The 22,403-nt window shown below is 42.3% G+C and overlaps 1 protein-coding gene and 1 non-coding gene across 3 annotated transcripts; both read left to right on the top strand.

Moving 5' to 3' along the window:
* The first annotated feature begins 5,217 nt into the window (after positions 1-5,217).
* On the top strand, positions 5,218-5,289 carry trnap-ugg (transfer RNA proline (anticodon UGG)). Its single transcript has one exon. It is a non-coding gene; the product is annotated as a tRNA-Pro (tRNA).
* Positions 5,290-6,579: 1,290 nt separating this feature from the next.
* bbs2 (Bardet-Biedl syndrome 2) lies at positions 6,580-15,514 on the top strand. 2 transcript variants are annotated; one of them, XM_004569173.4, is made up of 18 exons: positions 6,580-6,718; positions 7,111-7,305; positions 7,649-7,876; positions 9,376-9,501; positions 9,608-9,670; positions 9,894-9,971; positions 10,134-10,238; positions 11,110-11,196; positions 11,311-11,446; positions 11,597-11,736; positions 12,134-12,263; positions 12,342-12,513; positions 12,604-12,733; positions 12,936-13,055; positions 13,205-13,342; positions 13,552-13,664; positions 14,519-14,667; positions 14,787-15,514. In XM_004569173.4, exons 2-18 carry the CDS (start codon positions 7,189-7,191, stop codon positions 14,891-14,893), a joined length of 2,139 nt encoding a protein of 712 aa, XP_004569230.1. In that variant the 5' UTR covers positions 6,580-6,718; positions 7,111-7,188; the 3' UTR covers positions 14,894-15,514. The 2 variants fall into 2 exon arrangements, with proteins under 2 accessions (XP_004569230.1, XP_004569229.1); XM_004569172.4 differs by having other exon boundaries at positions 6,583-6,718; positions 7,174-7,305.
* The last annotated feature ends 6,889 nt before the right edge of the window (positions 15,515-22,403 follow it).

The following is a 22,403-nucleotide window of genomic DNA, read 5'->3' on the forward strand; positions in this document are numbered from 1 at the left end:
TTGACCTAGGTCAGAGCCACGTCACCAGGCTCCTGATTGGTTGTCGCGGCGCGACTTCACGCTGGAGTTCAGATTTTTCCAACTCGAGCGGTTGACACGATATGCGCGAATGCACAAAATGCACCACACAAACTGACGTGTGTATTTTTATTCGCGCGTTAAACGCGTCAGTTGCGCTACTAGGACACGCGACCACCACGTTTTCGTGGGAACCCCAGTCGCGCTTCATTACGCTTCTCCATTGACTTTACATGTAAACCTGACACTCTGGTCGCGTCTATCGCGTTCGGTGTGAACGCACCGTTAGCTCTTTGGAGACTGACAGACGTCACTGACCTTGTTTCTTTGCTGTTTCACTCAAATCATATTTTTTTAAAAGCATTTTGTAGTTCATTCGGTTTTCTTTGGCTATTATTAGAATTTTATTGACATTTAAGTGTGACAAATCTACCAAAACCTAAGTTTTGTTTCCATTTATTTATTGATTGATTTATTAAGAATGTTTATAATTCTGTGGTATAGAAACATTGGAGAAGTTGAAGCTATAATGTTGTCCACCAACAGGGGGTGGTAGGGGACTGGATGAAGTGCTGAGGCCAGAGTATCATATATCACAAATTTAGAAGCCCAACAGTGGGTCTCTATGAAGCCAAAGTTCAGAGGTCAAAACTTTTCTGTTGTGATTCATTGGACTATTGATATGATTGCTGATATAGTAGACCATTTGTGTCGGTGCAACAGTTTAACTAGAATACATTTGCAGTGAGCATCTTTTGCAAATATATTAAAATGCTATTAAGTTTAAATTTGTGGTGTTAGGTCAGCTGGTGTTTCTAAATTGTTACCTGTTACTTTGACCAGGGCTGGACTGGGACAAAAAATGGGCCCGGGCATTTTGACTAGAGACCGGCCCACCAGGTATTATAGGAAAAGCCATAAAGCCTTTGAATGAAAACGGACGCTGTTGTGACAGTGATGTACACTGTCTTGTTGGTATATGTATGATTTATATACATTGTATGTCAGATAAAAACTTTGGTTGCAAGATTCAGATAATTATTTAATAAAAGTGAAACGTTTTAAATGAGAATAAGAAAGAAAAGTATGTCTTTGTGCCCCCTTTTCCTGTTAATGCCCTACCTGCCCCCCTGGCAAAAACTTTGCTAGATCCGCCCCTGCACAGTTACCAGCTGTCAGCTACATAGAAAAGGATCCTGGTGTTATTTGTCTCTCAGAAACAGTTCATAACTTCAACTCATTCAGAAAGAGCCGGTTCTCTAAAAAGAGCCGGAAATCCCATCACTAGCGCCTATGGCCAGTCCAGCTATCCGGTCGTTAAGTGATGAATCCTACTTCCGGGTCTAAAGTAGTCTGCGTTTAATATGGCTTTTGTGTTGTTAACATGTTTAATGTTTTGTATTTTCTTCTATTTGATCTCAAAAAGCTCCTAAAACAGTCAGTGATCACTGTTGACCTCCCTCAGCTTTTATTACCACTAATCATTTATTTAAGCTCAGTTTTTAAAACCTTAGGATGTAACTACAGCCCAGCCCATGCAGCAGTATATGAATGACTAACCTCGTATTGTGGATGGATTATCTCAGTTGTTCTCCTTTTTTTTTTTGGCCTGTCCCGTTTGGCTCTTTTGCATCAGAATTATTGTCTAAAGGCAAAGAAAGATGCCCAACGGATTTACTTTACCAAATTGACCATCCCAGCCTTGCCGTAATGGTCCATTTGATTCACCTTTTATTGTTTATTTTATTTTCACTTACTGAATACAGGACAGACTTGACTGGGGGAAAGAGAAACAGCTGAGAAGAGGGACGGGGGAGAAGGGCAAAAGACAAAAACCAACAGAACGGGCAGAAAAAAAAAAAAGAAAAAAAATGCATATATCGATCACCTGGGTCACCTGCTGAGAAAGAAAAAAGAAAACAAGCAGAAGAGAACAAGAGTAATAGAATAAACAACATCACAATGATATATGGGAATATGGGCGTAGTTTGTGGGTGTGATCACCCGTGTGTACACCTGTGAGCATGGACGCGCTTGTTTTTAAAAGGTTCCTTCATGTAATGATCTGCTAGAGAGTGTGGGGGGGCCACAGCCCCGTCCTCCAGGGCATGAAGCAGGTATGGAGGAGATCAAAACTCCAGACATCCAGAGGCCCCCAGAACACAAGAGACCAAGGAAGACCAACAGAGGGGCAGCCGCGCCACTGTCCCAGAAAGAGCTGAGGAGAGTCCCAGATGAGGGCTCACTCAGCAGCCGCGGAGCAGAAGCCAGGGGGGTTGCAGTGACGCGCCCGTGAGCTCCGCCAGCAGCCAGCCGTGCCTGAGTGACCGAGCCCCAGGCCGAGAGGCCGGGGGCACCCCACCTCCGAAGTGGCCCGAGCGAGCCCCAGGCTCCAGGCCCCGATAAGCGGCCGCCAAGGAGTGAGCCGGTGTGTACCCGGACGCCCATCCCCGGACACAAAGAACCACCAACGCACCGATGTCTGAGGGAGTCCGCCACTGGCAGGGGAAGTGGTGGTAGGGGGAGATAGGCCTCCAAACCTTGGAGGGCCTAAGATGTCCCCAGAGAGGTGGCGTCTGATACCCAACCTGACATATAGACACAGACATACAGGCACACACAGATACAAACATCCATTCCCACCCTCATGCTCTCATATGCACTTACTCCACACTCAACCAACGTGGAGACAGACATAAAGAGACGCTGTACACACGATCACACTCCCCAAGCGTACTCTAAGCCCCGGGTCTAGGTACCCTTGCCCCTGGAGGGGGAACTGCACCCAGACCCAGGTGGTGTTACCCTTTTCCCTGCGGTGGGGGGAGGCAGACCGCCCCGACTCCGCAGCAGCAGGGAGGCCCCACACTCCAGACCGCAGTCGGACGGCCAACTCCTCCTCCTAGCCCCCCCACTCCAGCAGGTCGCAGAGAATGGGGGTGGGAGAAGACTCCAAACCTCCCTCCACCCGCTCATTGTAGTGTTGATGCATGTGTGTTCTAAGGTGAATTTAAAACCCAGGAGGGCTTGGAGCTACCTGCCAGAGAGCAGCAGGTAAGCGCATGGTCCCTCCTGCTAGCCCTCAATGTCTACGTGTATTTAACCTTGAGAGGTGGGCAACGACGCCAGGGGTGGGGTGTACACCCTGATGGTACTTTGGATTCCGTGTATCGTGCCCACCCCCAAGATCCTATATGTATGTGTAATGAGAGTGTGAGTAATGTGAATGTCTAAGTTGTGGGATAAAATTGAGGCAGAGGCAGCCAGAAGGGGACAGAGGGGGGGGTGTTCTCCTGGCTGAAGTTTGGTCCTTTTACAGCATCCTGCCATGCGATTACATTTGTTCCTGACCACCGAGAACACTCACGTTAACTTTTATCGAGTGGAAAAAAGTTAGCTTGTTTATATTATGCTAACATAGCTGTGTCGCTAGCGGTCATGTAGCACATCATTAAATAGCAGCTAGCCCAACTTCAGTAACCCTACAAACGTCACTGCTGTTTAGTTTTCTGTCTTCATTTATGTTGGAAGTGATAGCAGAGCTGTATGGTTTTTTTTAATTTTTATTTAATTGACATTTTGGAATCACTATACAATACCATCAACTTCAGCAATTTTTCAGTACATATATATATTTTTTTCCCTATATTTAAACAACTAAAATAAGAATGAAAGAAGAAGAAGAGAAAGAAAAGAAAAGAAAAAGAAGCAAAACAGGAAACAATAAATAAATAAAAAATACATAAGGAAAAAGGAAAGAAAAATAAATAAATAAATGTAGGGAGTGTGTTTTTGTTTCCATTAATGTAACTAATATTTCGTCTAGTCTTCTAGTAGTTAACAAAGTCAAAATCTAAAGCAAAAGCAAAAACTGGCCTGCGTTTTTTAATGTAGTCCATCCATTTCTTCCATCGTGATACAAACAGGTCCCTCTTGTAGTTCACATCTGCTGTCATTTTCTCCATTCTGTAAATGCCCATTGTGATGTTCATCCACATGTTCATAGTTGGGCTCTCTGAAGAAAGCCATTTTTTTGTGATGGCTTTTTTGCCTGCTGCCAGTAAAATATTAAACAAGTATTTATTGTTCTTTGTCCATCCTTCTGGCATAAGTCCAAAAACATAGTTTTACTTTCCAAAGGTAAATATCTTCCAAATGTCTCTTGTATTGCTGCATGTATTCCCTTCCAACAAGTTTTAATAACATGACAGTCCCAGAAAATATGATAGTGATTTGCATTTGTATTTCCACAATTTCTCCAGCAAGTGGGAGGCTTACCTTCATAGTGAGATTTTTGGTGAGGTGTAATAAAATATCTTATCAGGCTTTTCCACCCAAATTCCCTCCAGCTCTGTGAGCTGCTACATTTCCATTGATATGCCCATATTGTTGTCCATTCTTCCTCCTTTATTCCTCCCTCCATTTCCCAATTTGCTTTGCTATATAAGGTTGAGTGTAATTTCATATTTGTTAATCCTTTATAGAGGTCACCTATAATACCTCTATTTTTATTTGAACTGCCCTTTTAAATACGTCTAGCAGCTGTTTACTTAATCCAGCCTTAGCTTTTAGCTTTTTATTGACAAAATGCCTCATCTGTAGATATCTATAAAAATCCTGTGTTTCTAATGAATATTTATCTTTCATTTTATCAAAACTAATTAGTCTAATTAGAGCTATACGTTTTAATTTGTTTCCAAAACCCCGCAGTCAGGACATGCTATATTGTATTTAGATAGAAGCTAGCGAGCTAACTCCCTGCTAACTTCTAACTCCGTTAAATGTCATAAATTCCGTTTTCATGGATGCCTGGATGTTAAACTCGATTGTTACACCTGGTAGAGCAGAACGCTGATCATTTTATTAAAGATGAAAGACTTTAGACAGTTTTTCAACTCTCAGTAATGCCACAGTGATCGTTTGATATATGGACCTGCAGCGGAGTTTAGGCCCAGACACGGCTAGTGACGTCAGACTTAACGACCGGATGACTCTGACTCTGTTTCACGTGCCCACCCCCCCGAACTGGATGGTTGGACGGGATTGGAACAAGTTGAAGCTATACTGTTGTCCACCACCAGAGGGAAATGTTTGACCGGATTAAAATGACGAGGCCAAAGTGCCACATCACAAGTTTTGAAGAATTCAACAGCACGTCTTTATAGTTAAAAATTCCAGGTGCAGGTGTGGTTCTCAACTGGCTCGTTGGTCTAGGGGTATGATTCTCGCTTTGGGTGCGAGAGGTCCCGGGTTCAAATCCCGGACGAGCCCTTTCTTTTTCTTCTTTCTTTTTCTTTTTTACAAAGACAGACTGTTGATAATCACTTTATGAAAACACACAACAACAGAAATCATTACTTTTCTCATGCAGTTGGACTTGACTTTTGTGACTGTGAAGAGAGTTATTTAACATATTTAATTATTCTCTAACCACACAGAACTTATCAGTACTTCTAAATTAGAAATTTAGAAAATAGAAATTTAGAAGTAAGTGGTTAAAAAATATGTATATTGCTTACAAATTTTGAGTGGAAAATTTGATGAGGAGTTAAGTTATTAAGTTTTTCTTCAATTTTTAAAGTTCAAAAACCAAGTGGCAAAGTTATTATAGATGTTTTTTCATGGTTGTGTTTTGTTTTACGTGTGTTAGTGTAATTCATTTATGATATTATGTATGTAAAAAGTGCAGATGTAACAAGCTTAAGTTTCCGCCTACACCTTTTCAATGAAAAATCTGAGATTGTCCCACTGAATTGAATCCTTAGTTGTCAGAATGTATTTATTTATTTACTAAAACGCCTGTTGTTGTTGTTGGTGGTGGTGGGATTTTATTTTATTTTTTAAACTACTAATAAAATAAACGTAGAGACACCGTGGGCCGATCATGTGGTAGTCCTTAGGAGCACAGAATTCTGATCTGATCCCCATTTGGACAGGTGATGAGATAGTTTTGACTGACAGGCTGGTAGAAGAGGTTAGGCAGAAGTCTCTGTGGACCATGATGTTCACAGACAACATTGTTATCTGTAGTGATAGTCTGGAGGGGTAGAGGTGTGCCGTGGAATCAAAGTCAGTAGAAACGAAACAGAACACACACGTGTGTGAGGCAGGTAGAGTGTGTTAAGATGAGCGTCAGGGGTGATTGGTAACAGTAGTGAAATAGACCGTTTGCAAGATGGTAGTGAGACTTGTTGTGATATGTGGCAGTAGAAATATGAAAAAAGACAGGCGGATGAGTTGGAGGTGGCAGAATTGAGATAGTAAGATTATGAGTGGGAGTGACAAGACAAGATTAAAAATGAGTATATTAGAGGTCCAATACATCCACAGTCCCGCCTCTGCACAAGGATCTTGAAGATGGAGCTCCCAAACTGAAGGAATAGAGGAAGATAGCAAAGCAGGTTCGTGGATATATTGAAGAAGGACATGAAGTGGGTTGAGGTGACACAATATTAGGAAGAGGTTAAGATGAAGGAAGGTGATCTGTTGAAAGAAGAAGAAGAAATGCATTTTTCTTCCATGTATAGCAACATTAGCCCACTGCAACTCTGAGTTGTGTAATTTATTTTGAAAACAGCAGACCGGATGTTGGCAGCTAGTCGACTTCCTGTGGCCGTGTTATCATTTTATCCAGGTAGCTCATTTGCGACTGGATTCTTTGGAACAAAAATCGAAGTTTTGCTGCTAACGCGTGGGCCTGGTACGTTTGTCACAAATTAGTGATGTCTTTTGTTGTTGGGCCGTCAGTAGTTTGGACTTGTTTCCTGCGAGTTCCAAGACATCGACGTTAATGTCAGCTAGTTGTGCTAGCTTTCCATGCGTTTAAGTCCAATATTTCTTTCAGCAGAAAGCACCATGCCGTACTTGGTGTTTATGCAGGGCTTACGACGTGTGAAGGTGTCGGGTGTGGTGTCTTATGGTTGGTTAAATGCCATTCTTCTGGAGCAAACGACGGGGAGATTAGCCAGATGAAAAGCTTTAGCTTGCGACTCCTTGTTGCTAGGCAACGGAAGTCGCCTGTGGCTGGCTGAGCTAAAGCCTGTAATTACATTAGTGTGGCAAAGTTACTCATCACCTTTTGCTTATTTTTAGGCAACCTTCTCGTCTTGTGTGTGAGATATTTGATTCTCAGTAAGTTCTCATCTCTATATTAAGACCAGAGTAAGCATCATGCTGGTCCCCATATTCACTCTGAAGCTGAACCACAAGATTAACCCTCGCATGGTGACTATTGGGCAGTTTGATGGGGTTCATCCATGCCTTACTGCCGCCACGCAGGCTGGAAAGGTGAGGGAAATAAATGTTTGCAAAATCCTCACAGTTATGTGATAAATATCATCCATGCTGTAGGAAAATTACTATCATGTTTTTGTGACCCGATGAGAGTGAAAACAGCCAAGTATTTGCCCTCTTCATGATTTCTTTTTTGATCGTACTTGTCACAGTTACCTGGTTCACGCTAATAGCTAATTTTAATGTTAGACAATTAGAACCTCAGTAAATACAAAATGCAGTTTTCAAATGATGATTTCATTTACCCAAACTTATCTGGCTCTGTGTGGAAAAGAACTGCTGACTCTCTGGAGCATTTGGCAGTTCCCTACTCTCTTGTTGTCTTTCTCATTAAAAGGTTTTCATTCACAACCCCCACACCCGTGGCCAGAGACCTGTGGCTCACCGACTGAGCCAGAGTGCCCAAGACTCTGACATTTCTCTGCTCAACATCAATCAGGCAGTCACCTGTTTGGCTGCAGGAAGACTGGGACCAAATACTACTGGGGACACACTGTTGGTGGGATCCCAGACAAACCTGTTGGCTTATGATGTCCATGACAATGCTGACATATTTTACAGAGAGGTGAGTAAAGTCAGGAAAAATATTGGAACTGGGTCTCCAAAAGTTGATTCTGTTCATCTGGACGCAGCGTTTTGTGGGAGAAACGTTTCGTCACTCATCCAGGCGACTTCTTCAGTCTCAGCTGACTGCAGGTGTCAATCTCATAAACAGTACCTTTGCATAATGACTGAAACCAGCCCACTGAAGGAACAATGGGCTGGGAGGTCAGTTCCTTAATCTTAATTATGCAAATTCTCATGACCATTGATCAACAACCACTGATCAATAACCACTGATCAATGGCCATGAGTACCATTCACAGAGAGTTGGGGAATGGCTGCAATCACAGCATTGTAAGATGGTGACAGATGTACCCTTAGGCCCCCTCCTCGAATCAGGAGGTTTCAGTCATTATGCAAATGTCCTGTTTATAAGATTGGGGAGACCTGCAGTCAGCTGAGACTGAAGACGTCACCTGGATGAGTGACGAAACGTTTCTCCCACAAAACGCTGCGTCCAGATGAACAGAATCAACTTTTGGAGATTTACTTTCCTGGATGATTGAGAATGCATCAAGACATTGGAACTGGGTGTTGTGACTTGTGTTATTCTATATTTAAATCAGGATTCAAACAATTCTTAATTAGTTCTGTTGATTTCAGCTTTTTTATATGTAATTTGGTTTAAAAAGTGACAGAATTACTGATTAATCCAGCTGACGCCACAACCTGACTGACTCAGCTAATTATACAGTTGTGACAAGTAAAAATCTCTGCTTCATAGTAGAGGTGGGAATCACCAAACATGCCACGATACGATATTATCACAATACTTAACGCACGATACGATATTATTGCAATTTTTTAAAAAATTTTGCGATATTCAGATTCTGTACATGAAGGTAAACTTCATCAATATTAATTTTATCTAATATCAAAGTCTCGCACTCAGTCTTTCTCTCATTTCAGTTTTATTGTTGACAAACTGAACGGTTTATATTACAGTCTAGTCCAACTTAACTGAATGCAACCATCTGGTACAATTACAGCTATTCTGAACTATGCAATTTATGAAAACTATGCAGCCCCTTCAGCAACTGAAGAATTTGAAAGTAAATTAAAACAAAATATAGTTTTACATTAAATAAAAAAGTTTTACACTTAATTAAAATAAAACATGTCTTAAATTAAAATAAGTAAACTGTCATGTTTATTGCTGCCAAAAACAAGTTAAACACATTTGGACAGTGAAGGAATGTCAGGATTCTTGCTCAGAAAAAGGTCAACATGCAAAAGTCAGAGCACAAAAACCTTTTTGTAACAAAATATCGATTTCTGCTGTCCCTGTATCGATACATTATTAGCAAACAAAATATCACGATACTACACAGTATCGATTTTTTCCCCCACCCCTACTTCATAGTAACAGTCACAAAATGAAAAGTGGCTCGATTATAAATGCTTTGCCCAAAACGATGTGAAGCTGGCTTGTATTTAAACGTGCTTCTTCTCTGTGTGCAGGTGACAGATGGAGCTAATGCCATCGCGTTGGGGAAACTTGGGGACATCCCCTCTCCTCTTGCTATCATTGGAGGGAACTGTGCCTTGCAAGGCTTTGACTATCAGGGCAATGACCACTTTTGGACGGTAAGAAAATCTGGTTTTCTTGGTCTAAAATCATGAATGTTTACATATTTTTCACATATTTATAAAAAAATTGTGCTCCACTTGATCTTAAACTACATCTTCTTAGGTCACTGGAGATAATGTCAGGTCTCTGGTGCTCTGTGACTTCACTGGAGATGGAAAAAACGAGGTAAGTCTTGACTGCCCAGTAGTCGGGGAGCTTTCCACTTAACACACTACAATTTCAGTAACAGAGCATCTTACAGTTCTGTTATAAATATAGGTATGAAATTAATTCATACAAATATGACTGGAGGGTCTTTAACTTACAATACAAACTACCCTGAGGTGACTGTTGTTGTCATTTGGTGCCATATAAATAAAGCTGGCTGTTGTTGCTGTTGTACTCACAGCTCCTGGTGGGGTCTGAGGATTTTGACATCAGAGTGTTCAAAGAGGATGAACTTGTGTCAGAGATGACTGAGAATGAGGTAAAATGAGGGTGCAATGCGTAGCTTGGTAACTGCTAGCTTGATCATGTTGTGTTACATGTTTTTAATGTGCTTTGTGCACAAGAAGCAATAATAAAACACTTTGCACTTGTAGCACTAATGTGTTGTACAATTTCTTATCTGTGTGTCTTGCTCCAACAGACAGTAACATCTTTGTGCCATATGCACGGCAGCAGGTTTGGTTATGCTCTGGCTAATGGCACTGTCGGTGTGTATGACCGCGCTGCCCGCTACTGGAGAATCAAGGTACCGTAATCATCTTCATACGTTCTTCATTTCTTTGGCGTCTCTCCTTCTTTTCATTTTGTTTTTGTACTTTTTATGTTTCCTAAAAGTTCAAAACTTTGAGATTATTCTGCAATAAACATTTAATTAATCCAAATGTTCTTGTTTTTTTCAATTCATTTATAACCAGATAATGTCAAACTGTATCTGTTCTGTGAATGTGGTTTAGATGAGATAGATCTTTATTGTCACTGTTACAAGAACAATGGACGGCAGTTTGGCATCTCTCCATTAGCAATATGTAGATTTGTTACATTAAAGTTACTTTAGAATAAAAGATGCACAGATATATACAGTTGGTGGTGCACATTGAGTAAGAGGTAGGAATGTCGGTTGCATTATACTATAATAAGTCTGCTTTATAAATACAGGTAGGAATGTTATTTATAACTACAGTGAAAATGTAAATAAATGTTAGCAGCACAGTTGACCTTGAGTCAGGGTGGAGGTGGGGCATGTTTGACAGCGTGCGGGTAAAACCCTTTATTGAGTCTGTTTGTCTTTGACCTGATCGACCTGTAGCCTTTACTGGGGGGTCCAGAGTGCCATGATGATACTGACTCTCCGCTCAAGTCTGCCAGTATAAATGTCTCTGACGGGGATTAGTGTAGTAGTAACAAATACTACTTGTAACATGACTAATAGTCATTTGTAGGACGTCCATGAACGATGGAACCCTCTCAGTGTTACCTTTCACAGCATGAAGATTTAGGGACAGTAGTGCATTGCTCACCTGCAGTTTGAACCTGATGAGTAAAGACAGTTTTGGCTGGGATTAAATGTAAATAATTCAGTTCTCTACTGTGTAATGTGCTCTTTTCTCCTCACTTAGTCCAAGAATCATGCAATGAGCATCTTTGCATTTGACTTGAATGCCGATGGGGTTGTGGAGCTCATCACTGGTTGGTCCAATGGAAAGGTGAGTACACAACTGTTATCCACAAACTACTTCTTACTGTTTTAACATGGGATTTTTTCAAAATGATTTTGTGGGACAACAACTGGCAAGGATTCGGTGTGCTTTTTATGTCAGATTGACGCTCGCAGCGACCGCACTGGTGAGGTCATTTTCAAAGACAACTTCTCTTCTTCTGTGGCTGGAGTAGTGGAGGGAGACTACAGGCTGGATGGACAGAAACAACTCATCTGCACCTCTACAGAAGGAGAAGGTAAGTCTGTGTGTGAGAACTGGTTGAAAATGGACATTTGTACATTTCCTTGTGTGTTTTCTGTGAACACGGACAAGCCAGGTATAATTTCAAAGACTGACACTGTGAGCTCATAAGAGGATGTTGCTATACTTGTCAATGTGTTTGTAGTTCGTGGTTATCTGCCAGCCAGTAAAGACCTAAAAGGGAATCTCATGGACACGAGTGCCGAGCAGGACCTTGTTCGAGAGCTCAGCCAGCGCAGACAGAATCTGCTGCTGGAGCTTCGCAACTACGAGGAGAATGCCAAGGTGATTTATTCAGTCACAATAAACTGACGGGGATTTAAGAGGCACGCATCTGGTGATGTTTGTGGGTTCTACATTTCAGCAGGCACACAGTGGCTTTACATTTATGGTACCAATAATTTAAAAAGCTCTTCTTAAATGTTAACGAAAGATCTTTATAAAAACCCTAGAACTGGAGCACACTGCTTTGCAGACAGGCGCCACTACAGTTTAACATGCACCTTTGAGGCAGCTGTTTGTAATTGTGTTAAAGAGTTTTTGTTATTGATTTATCCATGTTAATAAAAAGTCTGATCTGTGGAAGCAACGTTTCTGATCGAATGTAGTCACAACTGTGTGTTCTGAAAGAATTTCTGGGCTCAGCCTGTGTGAGGAGTCATAAACTCTGCTCTTATTTCAGGGTGTGTCAGAGACACACAGTGGGATGGGAGTCATACCAGCCAACACTCAGCTCCAGACAGCACTGTCAGTGAAAGCTGCTACAGAGACCCAGAAGGCTCATGTGGAGCTCAGCATTTCAACACCAAATGGTAGAGTTGGTTAGCGCGTCTCACCGTTTATTGAGTGTTTGCGTATAAGTTGCTGAGTCTCTCCTTGATCTTTTACAGAGACTGTTATCCGTGCAGTGCTCATCTTTGCAGAAGGCATATTTGAGGGTGAGAGTCACGTTGTCCACCCCAGTGCTCAAAGCCTGTCTGGTTGTGTCAGAGTCCCCATTGTGCCCCCAAAGGATATACCAGTGGATCTGCACATCAAAGCCTTTGTTGGAGGGAGAACTAGGTAAGCTCTGCGAGTAATGAGTCTTTTTCTAATGCAGTTAACAACGCCGCTCTCATTCTCACGTCATCCTGTTCTTTTCGTCCTCGTTAGCACTCAGTTCCACGTGTTTGAAATCACTCGTCAGCTGCCTCGTTTCTCCATGTACGACCTCGCTGTCGACTCGTCGGCTGCACAGCCCACAGGGAGGGTCGCCTTCAGCATCAACGATCGACAGCAGAGGGTAGGCTGTCGCACGATCATCTGCATTTATAAAATCTAATTCTGCTCCGTATGTTAATACATGTTTAATGTTGCACTTTTTTTATCCTGTTTTGAGCCAGCTGCAGTGAAATGTCCTTCCTTGTACACTTGCTGTATATTGAATGATTATAAATGTGTCTCCTGTTTAATCCTCGGCTCTGTGTCATTGTGTTCTTGTGTAGGTGGTGATGTGGCTGAATCAGAATTTCCTGCTTCCAGAGGGAGAGGAGAGTCCCGATGTTACCTTCAGTTCACTAAGAGGTGGGGGGCTGTTGTCCTTCAGCATGGCCAGCAGTGGACAGGTACACATCAACACTGCTGTGTGAAAAATATACAATACAATAAAATATCCACAGCACTCATTTGTTTCTTATATGAACTTAGAGACTTGCTCTGTCATTAGTTTATATGTATTTTAAGAACAATAATAATTTGTAATGTGTCCAATCAGATCACCATAAGAACTGATGATATTGACCTAGCAGGAGATCTGATCCAATCATTAGCCTCCTTCCTGGCAATTGAGGACCTGTCAGCAGAAGCGGACTTCCCCACATATTTTGAGGAGCTACACACTACGCTCACTGAGGTTTGGCTCAGGTTTCATCTGCTCTCTGTCAAACGTTCAGGACAGCCTGGGTCAGTAGCAATAAAAGTCCAAATTCTTGAGATTAGAAGGTGTGGACCAAAACTTTAGTCCCTGTAGTCTATCTCCTAAACTGGGCAAGTCATACACTACAGGCCAAAAATAGGTCAGCTGAATTTAAGGTGACCTGTACGTTTAAATGTGTTTCCTAGGTGGACGAGTTCCATTCTGTCCACCAGAAACTAACTGCAGCTATGGCTGACCACTCCAACTACATTAGAAACATGCTGGTGCAAGCAGAGGACGCGCGCCTAATGGGTGACATGTGAGTTATCTCAGTATTTTACTTCGTAATACTTGCAGCCATATTGCTACATTATTGTTGAATTATCTGGACTTGTATGTGCAGCACAGTGGCGCGGTGGTTAGCACTGTTGCTGCACAGCAAGAAGGTCCTGAGTTCAATTCCACCGTCTCCACCACCTGTGTAGAGTTCGCATGTTCTCCTCGTGTTTGCGTGGGTTCTCTCCGGGTACTCCGGCTTACTTAATTGAATGTGAGTGTGAATTGTTGTCTGTCTCTGTATGTTAGCCTGATGACAGCTGGGATAGGCTCCAGCAACCCTTAAAAGGATAAGCGGAAGCGAATGGATGTATGTGCCCTGAAAGGCGTGTGTTTCATTCACTGCAGCCATGGTAGAAATAAAATCCTGGGTTCTCTCTCTTTGTTGTGAGCAGTTTGATTTATTTATTCGTGTTTTTATTCCCCTACAGGTAAACATATCTAATAGTTTTGGTGATCTAGCTTCAGGAATTTACTAATGATACGAGTCCTTTATTAAGGTGATAGTTATTATTCTCTCACTGATGCGTTCAAAAAGCGCGGCAAACAGAAATCCATAAATGGATCAGAGGACTGACGGCACTGACCGAGACGATGGCGGTAGTCAAGCGCTGCACCGAGGCAGCGTTACATTTCCAGGGACGTGCACGTCAGATAACGGCATAGGTTATGGCGTAGGGTTGCACAGGGGTTTGCAGTCTTGACATACCTACAGCATAGATTTAACGCAGAAGAATAAAACCTGTTACAGTATCATTTCATTCATGTCAGTTCTTCTATCATGAAACTGCAAAAACTTCCTTCTTTTCCTCACATCTTTGTTCGTTTCCACCGTAGGACAACTATGAAGAAGCGCTACAGAGAGCTGTATGATCTAAACCGGGATCTAATCAATGAGTACAAGATCCGCTCAAACAACCACAATGCTCTTCTGGCTTGTCTCAAGTCTGTCAACCAAGCCATACAGCGAGCCGGCAGGCTTCGAGGTAAGTCTGACAAGCACTACTTCTTAACATAGCAGCACTGTTTGTTAACTACCTCCAATTGAACCAGGGGAGAAGATGATATATTAAGCGTATCTGCCTCTGTGTATGCTTCTCTGCAGTGGGTAAGCCCAAGAACCAAGTGATCTCTGCCTGTCGAGACGCCATCAAAAGCAATAACGTCAACGCGCTTTTCAGGATCATGAGGGCTGGCACCGCATCCTCCTGAGAGTGGAAGGATGAGGGACGCGGGAGCGGACTAGAGAAGTTTACAGTCAGCACGTGTAATAACTGTAATGAGGCCAGCGAGTACGTTTGGAGCAAGAACAGCAGGAGATAGGCAGAGACACTGAAGCGGCCTTAATCCACGACTCAGTTTTAAGCAACATTTGGCACCAGCTTCTTGAAATTGGAATTCAGCCAACACAAATATAATGGTGACCTCAGACTTTGTGCAAAATTGTCGGGCTGATTGGAAGGGCTTCAGCTAGTGCGCTGGAGTTTACCTAAATCACTAACCTGCGTGAGCAGCCATTTACTCACTTTAGTCAGAAGTTAAGACAAACAGAAGGACTCGAGTATGACGCCAATTTCATGCATTTGTGGTGACCTGTCCCAGACAGTCTGAGAAAACGAGTGTGCCGGTTTCATTCAGCTGACCGTAAAGTCACCGGTGGCATGGACCTTCACGCTCGGCCTCGGCTCTCAGCTGCTGCGTGTTCGTGTGGCATTTGTAGCCAAAGAAAACTGTCTAACTTGTTTACTTTTTGTAGACTGTATTCAGAAAGTGCACATGTAACTTTGTGTTTGTGGAAAAATTGTTATTAAATTACATTTTAAACATTTATAACTTTTGGCTGATTTTTTTTACAGTACCTATAAAGGGAGGGTTTATTTCTAGATGGATTTGAGATGTTTATATCAAATCAAAAGAGAGCAGGTAAACATTTTAAATACTGATGTGTTTAGACAAATGCTCCAACATTATTTAGTCTGCTTTACAGGCAAGTTTCCAAAAACATGAATAAATAAACATGGTGTGGTAAGCCCCGCCCTCTGTTCAAAGATGGTCGCTCACAGTGGACGTAGGCTGTATCCCAACTCAGGGGCTGTGTCCCAATTAAGAGTCCGCACGCTTGAAGTACGCATTTTAAGTGCGGTTACGTCACCGCCACGCGACGACGGCTGTCCCAATTTTTTTTATTTTTTTATATGAACTTTATTTAGAGCAATAACAATGACAATCTCAAAGAGACAAGCGACATATTAAATCAATCAGAACAGAATCACATCTCCTATACACCACAATGAAATCGACAGTAACTGAGAGTAAACATACATACATACACACACATATATATACATATATATGCATATACATATGCATACATACACATCCATATTCACACATCTACATAATAATAATATAAAAAGATGAATAACCAATACAAACATAAATAAGAATTAAAAAAAAAGAAAAACAAGGAACAGAAATAAAGAAGACAAGGGGGATCATAAAATCTCTAAAAGTGAGGTTCCATAAACAAGACTCATAACTTAAATAAGGGGCTAAGAAAAATCAAACTCTTCTAAAAATCTATGCAATTTGATTGCTTGGGGCTTATTTATTAACTTAAGAGATTTACGGAACAGGGAGAGGTCGTTTTTAGGAGCAGGCCATGAAGGGGGGGATTTAGCATATCGGCATTTATGTATGTAATACTTTGTTATAATAATGAGATTGTTAATTAAAAACTCACTATTTTTGTCCTTAAGGATTACTCCAATTTGAATATTTTGAAAAGACCAAAAATCAATATATCCATACTGGGACAATATTAGGACATGGAGAGATTTCCATAAATTCTGGATTGTCACACATCCATAGAACATGTGCTCTGTTGTTTCCGAAGTTATTTTACAAATATAACAGTTGTCTAACACAAATTTAAATCTTTCTCTCATAAATTCATTGGAGGGGTAAATATTTTTTGTAGTTCTAAAATGGACTTCTTTAAATTTGGGGGGAATTGGAAATTTTAAATATTTGGTTCTGATCAACGAGATCTCAGATTTGTTATAATCTTTAAAGACGGGTGAATGTTTTGTCCTACCTGGATATAAGGTGTTAACCAAATACCTCCTCAAAAACTGATTATTGCATTTTCCATTAACCAATTCAAGACCATCTAGTTTAACTTTATGCAAATTTGGAGTCTGTATATTTGAAAAATTGTTCTTTACCGTATTTACAAGGACTGTTGGGATATTTTGTGAAACCTTTTTATAGAGCTCGAATGAGCAACTCATGTCATATTTCTCATTAAGCCTGTTTAATTCAAGTATATCTCCATTTTCATCCATTATATGTGTCACAGACCAAATTTGTTTTGTCATCCATTCTTCCACAAATATAGATTTCCCCCGATTCAATATCACCCTATTGTTCCACAATGGAACATTGTGGGGACTAAAGTTATGTTTAAACATTAATTTCCAATTTAACAAAACTTGTTGATGAAATTTGGAAAGTTTTATGGGTAGTTTAGAAATTTCAAAATCACACACTAAAAGGAATTGGATCCCCCCAACTTTGTTGAAAATAAGAGATGGTATCAAGAACCAGATCTCATTATCATTTTTCAAGAAAGATCGTAGCCAATTAATCTTTAAAATGCCATTCATTATTTCAAAATCGATTGCTTTTAAACCCCCCTCTTCATAATCTTTTATCACGTCCCTGTTACTGATATAATGATGTTTATTTTTCCATATGAAATTAAAATTCACCTTATTGATGTCTTTTATAATTCTTGGTGGGATGGCTAGGGAATAAGCTGGATAGATTAATCTGGACAAAGATTCAACCTTGGTCAACATTATCCTGCCGAACAACGTTAAATCTCTCTGTAGCCAATGGTTCAGAGTTTTTTTGCATTTGTCAATTGTATTCTGAATATTCTTTTCTTCACTATCAGCCATGCATTTAGTTATCCAGATTCCAAGATATTTGATTTCATTTTTGACAGGTATATCATACAAAGAAGAGTGAGAACAATTGTGGATACTCATGAGTTCACATTTGTCCAGGTTCAGGTGTAGTCCAGAAGCATCAGAGAAGATCTTTATTGTATCTAAGGCCAATGGAATTTGTTCTTTATTTTTTAGAAAGACTGTTGTATCATCGGCAAGCTGACTTATTATTAATTTGTGATTATTTATGTCTAATCCTTTGATGTTTGAGTTTATGACAGTAATAGCAAGTAATTCAGTGGCTACAATGAATAAAAGAGGTGAGATGCTGCAGCCCTGCCTGATACCTCTCTCCACCCTGAACCTGGGACTTGTGCCTTCTGAAAGAGAAACACAACTATTAATATCAGTGTATAACATAGTGATCATATCCAGAAATGTGTCCCAATTTGAAGTGTACTCCAAATGCGCCGTCGATTTCCCCAAATATCAAGCGTGGTCCGGTGCATGCTTCGTGGTCCCATATATCCCACAATTCATAGCGCGGCGGTGGGTGTGGATAATTTTGCCGCAAAATACGACAGAAGGGAGCGGCCGAAGAGTTTTTTTTTTTTTTTTATTATTCAAAACTTTATTGAAATTACAAAGCGAACAGTCAGTCATTCCAGTTCAGTTTGTACAGTAGACATACAAGGCAAATAAGAGTAACAATATACAGTACAATGAAATAAGAAGGAGAAATAAATAAAGGATAGAAAAGAAAAAAGAAAAAAAAGGGGGGGGGGGAATGTGACAGACTTCACAACAACTTTGTACTTGAAAGTTGTGACAGCTCATTCGTTAAACATTTCTGAATGAATTTCAATCAATGATAAACCTTTTTTATTGGAAGTTAATTTAAGAGAGTTTAAGTAATATTCAATTTCAATCAAAAACACATTAAATGATGGGGTTGAGTTTTGAAATTTACATTTATGTTTGTAGAATTTCCCTAATAAGATGGAGCGGCCGAAGAGTGAACTGTCAAAAGTACTGAATATGACGTCACTTATTTATGTGCGAATGTTTAATAATTAAAGTCAGTCATATATCCACAAACACAACAAGCTGAAAGTCAGTGGCTACATGAATAGGATGAGGGACCTATGGATTCTTCGATACCCAACATCCACAATGACGGCGAAACAACTAGTAGCTCAGTGTTCCAACATTCGAAAGAAGGGACTGCTCTCACAGCTAGAGATTGACGAGGTACAACACAAATGCTACGGCAAGGAGGAGTCAGGACGCCAGGTCAGGGGGGCGATATCATCACCCCCACCCGAGATTGGGTACATAGCCCCAAGTGCGATAGGAGAAGGATCGTTGAGTGCGAGAGGAACTGACCTGAAAAATAGGATCATGGCCAAGCTTGAAACCTGGATCCCGCGTAGCCGGTTACCAAGATTACGTGAAGTTGCCTCAGAAGGTCTGCTAGATGATGTTAATGCAGCACTACGGGCAATACCTACAACCACGATTACCGACACTAACAAGCTGATCTACAATACAGCAACAGTGATCAGTGAGATGCTTGGCTACAAGTTGAACAGCGACAAGGGGCAGTACCCTCCATGGAGAAGGAGGCTAGAGGGCAAGATCAAAGTAGCACGGAGGGAGGTTAGCCAACTAACGGAGTTGCAGAAAGGTGCGACAAATAAGGTGCCTAAGAAATACAGCAAGCTGTCCATACCTGAGGCCTTGGAAACTGCCAAGCAAAGACTCACAGCCTTGGCCAGCCGCTTGAGGAGGTACACCAGAGAGATAGAAGGCAGGAGAATAAACCAGCTGTTCTCCACAGAACCAGCAAAGGTGTACTCTCAGTGGCAAGGGAACAATAAGAGAACAGCACCACCAAGGCTGGAGACGGAGCAATACTGGAAGAGCATATGGGAGAAGGATGCAACCCATAACGGCAATGCTCAGTGGCTACAGGATCTGACGGCTGACCACAGCGACCTCCCTGAACAGGGTCCAGTAACCATCACAGTGGCAGATATCCAAGAAAGGGTCTCCAGTATGAAGAGTTGGACAGCACCAGGGCCCGACATGGTTCACGCCTACTGGCTGAAGAAGCTGACTGCACTCCACGAGCGTCTGGCAGCACAAATGAACCAGCTGCTAGTTAACGAGAGACACCCGGAATGGCTAACTGAAGGCCGGACGGTCCTGATCCCCAAGGACCCCAAGAAGGGACCGGTCCCCTCCAACTACCGACCAATAACCTGCCTCAGTACTACATGGAAGCTCCTGTCAGGCATCATATCGGCTAAGATGAACAGGCACATGGGTCAATACATGAGCGGGACACAGAAAGGAATTGGCAAGAATACCAGAGGCGCAAAACACCAGCTACTGGTAGACAGAACAATCAGCCGAGACTGCAAGACCAGACTGACCAACCTGTGCACTGCCTGGATTGATTACAAGAAGGCCTATGACTCAATGCCCCACAGCTGGATACTGGAATGCCTAGAATTGTACAAGATCAATGGGACCCTAAGAGCCTTCATCAGGAACTCAATGGGGATGTGGCGTACAACACTAGAGGCCAACTCCAAGCCCATAGCACAAGTCACCATCAAGTGCGGGATCTACCAAGGAGATGCTCTGTCCCCACTGCTGTTCTGCATAGGCCTGAACCCCCTCAGTGAGATCATTAACAAGACTGGCTACGGATACCGACTACAGAACGGAGCAGTTGTCAGCCACCTCCTGTACATGGATGACATCAAGCTGTATGCCAAGAGTGAACGAGACATCGATTCACTGATCCACACTACCAGGCTATACAGCAATGACATTGGAATGTCGTTCGGACTGGAGAAGTGTAGTCGGATGGTAACAAAGAGAGGGAAGGTAGTCAGAACTGAGGGGATTGAACTACCAGAAGGCAACATTGCAGACATAGAGGACAGTTACAAGTACTTGGGGATCCCACAGGCGAATGGGAACCATGAAGAGGCCGCTAGAAAAGCTGCAACCACCAAGTACCTGCAGAGGGTCAGGCAAGTCCTGAGGAGTCAGCTGAATGGTAAGAACAAGATCCGGGCCATCAACACGTACGCCCTGCCCGTGATCAGGTACCCTGCTGGGGTAATAGGCTGGCCAAAGGAGGAGATAGAAGCCACTGACATAAAGACAAGAAAGCTCCTTACCATGCATGGAGGGTTTCACCCCAAATCCAGCACCCTGAGGCTGTACGCTAAGCGGAAGGAAGGGGGCCGGGGACTGGTGAGTGTCAGCACCACAGTCCAGGATGAGACAACGAACATCCAAGAATACATTGGGAAGATGGCCCCAACTGACCGAGTGCTCAGTGAATACCTCAGGCAGCAGAAACCCAAGAAAGAGGAGGGAGACGAGGAACCATCATGGAAGGACAGGCCCCTGCACGGTATGTACCACCGGCAGATAGAGGAGGTGGCTGATATCCAGAAATCCTACCAGTGGCTGGACAAAGCTGGACTGAAAGACAGCACAGAGGCACTAATCATGGCAGCACAAGAACAAGCTCTGAGCACAAGATCCATAGAGGCTGGGGTCTATCACACCAGGCAAGACCCCAGGTGCAGGCTGTGTAAAGATGCCCCAGAGACAATCCAGCACATAACAGCAGGGTGCAAGATGCTAGCAGGCAAGGCATACATGGAACGCCATAACCAAGTGGCCGGCATAGTGTACAGGAACATCTGTGCCGAGTATAACCTGGAAGTCCCGAGGTCAAAATGGGAGATGCCCCCAAGGGTGGTGGAGAATGACCGAGCTAAGATCCTGTGGGACTTCCAGATACAGACGGACAAAATGGTGGTGGCTAACCAACCGGACATAGTGGTGGTAGACAAACAGAAGAAGATGGCCGTAGTGATCGATGTAGCGGTTCCGAATGACAGCAATATCAGGAAGAAGGAACACGAGAAGCTGGAGAAATACCAAGGGCTCAGAGAAGAGCTCGAGAGGATGTGGAGGGTGAAGGTAACGGTGGTCCCCGTGGTAATCGGAGCACTAGGTGCGGTGACTCCCAAGCTAGGCGAGTGGCTCCAGCAGATCCCAGGAACAACATCGGAGATCTCTGTCCAGAAGAGCGCAGTCCTGGGAACAGCTAAGATACTGCGCAGGACCCTCAAGCTCCCAGGCCTCTGGTAGAGGACCCGAGCTTGAAGGATAAACCGCCCGCAGGGGCGTGCTGGGTGTTTTTTTTTTTTACATATGTATATATATATATATATATATATATATATATATATATATATATATATATATATATATATATATATATAATATTGGCCATATTATATTTACATTACCACAGTGAGATGACTTTAGTCTCATGAACAACATTAGCTAATTGTTATTTACTAGCTAATCTTAAATGACTGTTCAGCACAGAAATGAAGCCCAACAATCATGTTTTACAGTCCCGTGGTCTCAGCCTCTGATATTCAACTAATCAAAGTGATGTCATGACAGAAATGAATGACCAACAAAACATTTTTTTTCTCCTTCATTTCTGTCACACAAAGCGTATGTAACGTGTCTCGCGGTTAGTATCATGGTTGCTAGGCAACCTGAACAGCACGACGAAGCGTATACCGTCCCATTTCACAAGCCTCTCACTTCTGCACTTCTCGTACTTATAGTACGCACCGTACGTAGTACGCGTAGTGCGCGTACTTCAAGCGTGCAGACCCTGGCTGTGTCCCAATTCAGGGGACACAGCCTGGATG

The sequence above is a fragment of the Maylandia zebra genome, linkage group LG7, assembly GCF_041146795.1.
Source record: "Maylandia zebra isolate NMK-2024a linkage group LG7, Mzebra_GT3a, whole genome shotgun sequence".
Classification (NCBI taxonomy): domain Eukaryota; kingdom Metazoa; phylum Chordata; class Actinopteri; order Cichliformes; family Cichlidae; genus Maylandia; species Maylandia zebra.

Excerpts from the sequence above, each read along its gene's own strand:
- bbs2 (XM_004569173.4), top strand. The coding sequence starts at position 7,189 with ATGCTGGTCCCCATATTCACTCTGAAGCTGAACCACAAGATTAACCCT. Across the intron at positions 11,447-11,596 it reads CACCTCTACAGAAGGAGAAG|TTCGTGGTTATCTGCCAGCC; the intron begins GTAAGTCTGTGT and ends ATGTGTTTGTAG. Across the intron at positions 14,668-14,786 it reads GCGAGCCGGCAGGCTTCGAG|TGGGTAAGCCCAAGAACCAA; the intron begins GTAAGTCTGACA and ends GCTTCTCTGCAG.